Source organism: Aythya fuligula, unplaced genomic scaffold (assembly GCF_009819795.1).
Source record: "Aythya fuligula isolate bAytFul2 unplaced genomic scaffold, bAytFul2.pri scaffold_46_arrow_ctg1, whole genome shotgun sequence".
NCBI lineage: Eukaryota > Metazoa > Chordata > Aves > Anseriformes > Anatidae > Aythya > Aythya fuligula.
This window is the reverse complement of record NW_022473988.1, coordinates 109113-114027: the sequence shown is the minus strand read 5'-3', so window position 1 is coordinate 114027 and position 4915 is coordinate 109113. Positions and strand designations below refer to the sequence as shown.

Genomic DNA, 4915 nt, shown 5'->3' with positions numbered 1-4915 from the left:
TGATCTCACGGGTGGCATCCCTGCTTACGGCCAGTGGGTTGGAACTAGATGATCTTTAAGATCCCTTCCAACATGAACCATTCTGTGGTTCTATGGTCTCACAAACTATACCTCAAGCGTAACTCCCAACCCATCAGCCTTCTGGTGGTCTGTCACCTGACCAGAACAGAAGTTGCCTCGCCATCCTCTTCAATGCCATGTGCATGCTTCTGGCCTTTGCAGTCCCTATCTGTGCCATATTCCTCCTGCTGGTCAGTGAGCTCCAGAGACAGAAGTGACCTCCCAGCCTCCTTCACAGCCATGTGCCTCCTGCAGGCCCAGCAGATCCTGAGGCACACCTGATCCCATCAGAGCATCCCAAGCCACATACTCCTTGTGGCCTTTGATCTGATCAGATACTTGTCACCCATGCCTCTTCCAATGCCATGCACTGCTCCAGGACCTCACAGACCCTGCCCTACCCCAAATGGCTTAAGTTAGGGATAGGAGTGGGGTTAAAGCTGAGATGTGCTGTGTGCATTCTGGAGGGCTTTGGGAGTTAGGTGTTCAGGTTAATATTTAGGAATTACAGATCACATTCCAGGACTAAGGGAACAGCAAGGGCAGCAAGGGAGGGATTGATGTTCTGCTCAAGGTGTCTGTTCAAGGTTTGGGATAAGGGTAAGATCTGATACTTTTAGTTTAGGTCTGTGTTGAGGACTAAGGCTGGCATTTTACTCCTTGGTTAGGCTTAATCATCTTTCTGCTTGCCCTTCTGGTAGAAGATGGGTTTGGTGTCTGCTTTTTCCAAGTCCCAAGGAACGTCTCTGGTCAATCTGCCCTTTCCAAAGTCTTTGAGATAAGTCTTATGATGATATCTGCAGCTTCACCAACACCCATTTCACTATTCCCATGCTTCTTCTAAGCAACCTGAGGGCTGACCAGGCGGATGATGAGGGTTTGGGAAAGGGCCTGATTGAGATCTGTGAGGAGGGCTGTTCTGCACTTCACATGGACAGTGATGATAATGTCATAGAAAACAGTGACACTCCTGAGGACAGAAGAGCACGTGGATAAGGCCTTGGTCTTGCCAACAGAGGATGAACACACATGAACACTACATGAGAGGGAAGAGGAAGACTCAATCCAAAATAGAGATTCTGAAAGCAAAGACCATGAGTATCACCATGTCACTGCAGGAGACCTCCAGCAATGGGGCAAAAGCATAGAAGGGGTCCACAACACTGGGGCCACAGAACTGTAGCTGGGAGGAGGAGAAATGATTCCTGTACATGAGAGAAATTCCCTTGATTTACTAACAGCTGCCTTCTGGAGTCACACCTTCCACTTCATGACTCTTCAGGGAACAGAGATGGCATACAGCCCAGGACATGGCACCAAGCAGGAAGCACTCACTTCATGCAGAAAGTGCAGCTGATAGCGCTACCACCTCTGTGAGCAAAAGAGGTGTTGTCTCCAGCCAGGAAGCTGGCCAGCATCTGGCACAGGGTGGTGGAGCTGTACAAGGTCTGCAAGGAGGACAAATCTTCCCCAGGAAGAAAGCCAAAGGCATCTGCAGGTGTTTGCTTGTAGGCACCAGCACAATGATTAGGGTGTTCCACATCCCGGTCACTGTGCTGCTCATGCAAGTGAGAGGAAGAAGAGGCTTGTCTATGTGTAGAGGTCCCTCCATATGGACAGCAGGGGAAACTCAACCAATGATGTCTTTGTGTCCCATTCCATTCACAGAAACCATTTTAGAGCATTCTGGTCCCCCCTATCTTGTTAGGACACCAATGAGCAAGATGTTTCTTTCTCAGTTTCTAAAAGACGTGGTAAAGGGTGTTCAGAAGGGTGAAATGATCCCTGGCTGTCATGCTTGAGGTGACCTGCCACACGGTGAGAACACAACAGGGGTTAAATGAGGAAATCATTTGTGCTCATGTTTGACAAACACACTTTAATAGCACTAATCTCACTTCTAAAATGCATCTCTCCTGTGTTCAGAGAGGAGCAGTCAGTGATGACTTCAGTCTGCTTCAAACACCACGCCCCAGCAGAAACCCTGCTGCCTTCAGGAGCTGTCAGCACTGAGGCCTTGGGGACACCTGGAGGGAGCCCAATGGCACAGAGCAAGTGATGCCATGGTCAGGTGCTGTGCTGCTGAGCTGGGCCAGGCTCCTGGGCCCAAGGGGAGCTCATGGCAAGCAGGCAGTGTGGCAAAGAGACAGCTCTGCCCAGGAGCAGCTCCTCCGCAGCAGGGCTGGGGGCTCTGACCGCAGGTGGCACTGGGAGAGGAGAGATGGGAAAGAGAGGTTATGGGCTCAGTGGACTGAGCATATACTGAGAGATCATTGGAGATTTAGTGACTAAAGCACATAATATGGTAAGTTTCTAGCAGAAGGAAAATGCAGAGAGGCCAGGCCGCAAGGGCTCCCTTGTTGCAGGCTGTCTGCAGACTGTGAAGCTGGGGGTACAGGCTAGGGTGTCCAGGGCTGTGGTGCAGAGCAGGGTCCCTGCTGTGCCCCAGGGGCTGTGTGCCAGGGCAGGGCCTTTGCCGCCTGCCAGGCTCAGCACTCAGCCTGCCCGGGGAGCTGCCCAGGGCAATGCGGGGAGAAGCTGCGGGTGGAAGGAGCCCCCCCGGCAGGGTAGGGTCCCGCTGCTGGCAGGAGGCTGCTGCCTAGGGCAGCTTGCTCACAGTTCCATAGCACAACCAGGGTGTATTCAAGCCACCTTGCAAGAGAGGAGAGAAGGCAGGAATTAGCTCCTTGGATCTCTGCTTTCCTGTGCCTTTTCTTTCAGTCTTCTGTTCTTTGGATGAGTGGGAATAGAAATAGACACTTATTTCCTAGAAAAAGCTATCATTTCTAAGCCATCACAAGGAGCTTACAAGGATCCCCATCAAGTCCCGTTCTTGCCCCTTAACCCATAGAAAGCTCCAACACCACATGTGCAGGGTCAGCAGGGCCTGTGTGAGCTGGGCTCTAGGACATGCCCCCAGCGAGCTGACCCTGGGCAGAGCCCTGCTGACAGGAGGTGTCTGCAGGGCAGAGCTGAGCACCCAGCTCTGATGGGGTAGGATGGGGGCTGTGAGCTGCAGGCAGGTGTGGGGACAGGGAACCAGCTGCAGGCAGGGACAGCTGCAGACAGCACAGAAGCTCTCTGTGGGAGTGAGAGGGAGCTGCTCCTAGAAACACCATGGCAGGGGAGATTTGGACATCTCTCTGACATCTGTGCACTGCAGCCACCTTCCCTGGAGCAACCCCCTTCTCATCCACTATAGTACTTCAGACATAATGTCTTGGGAACTTGGTCATGAGTTTCCTTTGGATTTCCTGGGGTGGCGATGTGAGAGTTCACACAAATTCAAACCTGAAATAGGTTTCTCAAGTGAAAGTTCAGGCATGGTCTACATCCAGGGTAGAGGCACTCAATCCTCTATTTGTTGCCCGACAGGCAAGCCAGACTGTTGGTAATGGGGGAATAGTGTTTTTATTACAGATTGAAGCTCCTAGAGCATTGCTCTGGAAAAGGTCTGCATGTCTTTAAAGAACCTCAACAAGTTCTTTCATAGACCTCAGCCTACAGCCAGTGCCACCATCAATTTTATTGTTTCTTAAGGGATTATCTGACCTGCTCCTCAGGATCTGCAAAGAGGGAGATGCCCCTCGCCAGCAGGCATCTGAGGTTGCACCCAGTTCCTATGCCTTTGGCTGCAGAGCAGAACTGACTCTCCCTGTACCAAAAGGCAGTTTCTCTTGCTCACAGAAGGAACATCAACAACAGAACCCAGCCAGAACTCTGGCCAGGGAGTTGCACGGAGGTCTTCCAGATAGGAGTAAGGCAGTACATGTCTGTTCTGTGTTGGTGAGAGAGAAGTAGCTTAAACAACCTATGCAATAGATTTTGTAGATGTTTGACATTTCACTTGTTATTCCTTCCTTGGACAGAACCCAATGTCCACAGGCAGCACATGTACAACAGCAGCTCCATCACCGAGTTCCTCCTCCTGCCATTTGCAGACACAAGGCAGCTGCAGCTCCTGCACTTCGCGCTCTTCCTGGGCATCTACCTGGCTGCCCTCCTGGGCAACGGCCTCATCCTCACAGCCGTAGCCTGTGGTCACTGCCTCCACACCCCCATGTACTTCTTCCTCCTCAACCTCGCCCTCCTCGACCTGGGCTGCATCTCCACCACTCTGCCCAAAGCCATGGCCAATTCCCTCTGGGACATCAGGGCCATCTCCTACACAGGATGTGCTGCACAGATCTTTTTCTTTTTCTTTTTGATGTCAGCAGAGTATTATTTTCTCACCATTATGGCCTATGACCGCTATGTTGCCATCTGCAAGCCCCTGCACTATGGGACCCTCCTGAGCAGCAGAGCTTGTGCCCAGATGGCAGCAGCTGCCTGGGGCAGTGGGGTTCTCTATTCTCTGCTGCACACTGCCAATACATTTTCACTGCCACTCTGTGGAGGAAATACCCTGGACCAGTTCTTCTGTGAAATCCCCCAGATCCTCAAGCTCTCTTGCTCTGACTCCTACCTAAGGGAAATTGGGCTTCTCACATTTAGTGTTTTTGTGTTTTGGGGGTGTTTTGTATTCATCGTACTGTCCTATGTGCAGATCTTCAGGGCTGTGCTGAGGATGCCCTCTAAGCAGGGGCAGCACAAAGCCTTTTCCACGTGCCTCCCTCACCTGGCTGTGGTCTCCCTCTTTCTTAGCACTGCCTTTTTTGCCTACCTGAAGCCACCCTCCCTCTCCTCTCCATCCCTGGATCTCGTGGTGGCAGTTCTGTACTCGGTGGTTCCTCCAGCAGTGAACCCCCTCATCTACAGCATGAGAAACCAGGAGCTCAAGGATGCACTGCGCAAAGTCATGAGTGGTTTTACATCAGAAGTAATGTACTGCCTGTCTTCTGCAAAGCACTCATAA

The 4915-nt window shown here is 51.7% G+C and overlaps 1 protein-coding gene across 1 annotated transcript; it reads left to right on the top strand.

The window, feature by feature from the left end:
- The first annotated feature begins 3952 nt into the window (after nt 1–3952).
- LOC116501575 (olfactory receptor 14C36-like) lies at nt 3953–4915 on the top strand. Its single transcript, XM_032207175.1, has one exon. The coding sequence runs from the start codon at nt 3953–3955 to the stop codon at nt 4913–4915; it is 963 nt and encodes a 320-aa protein (XP_032063066.1).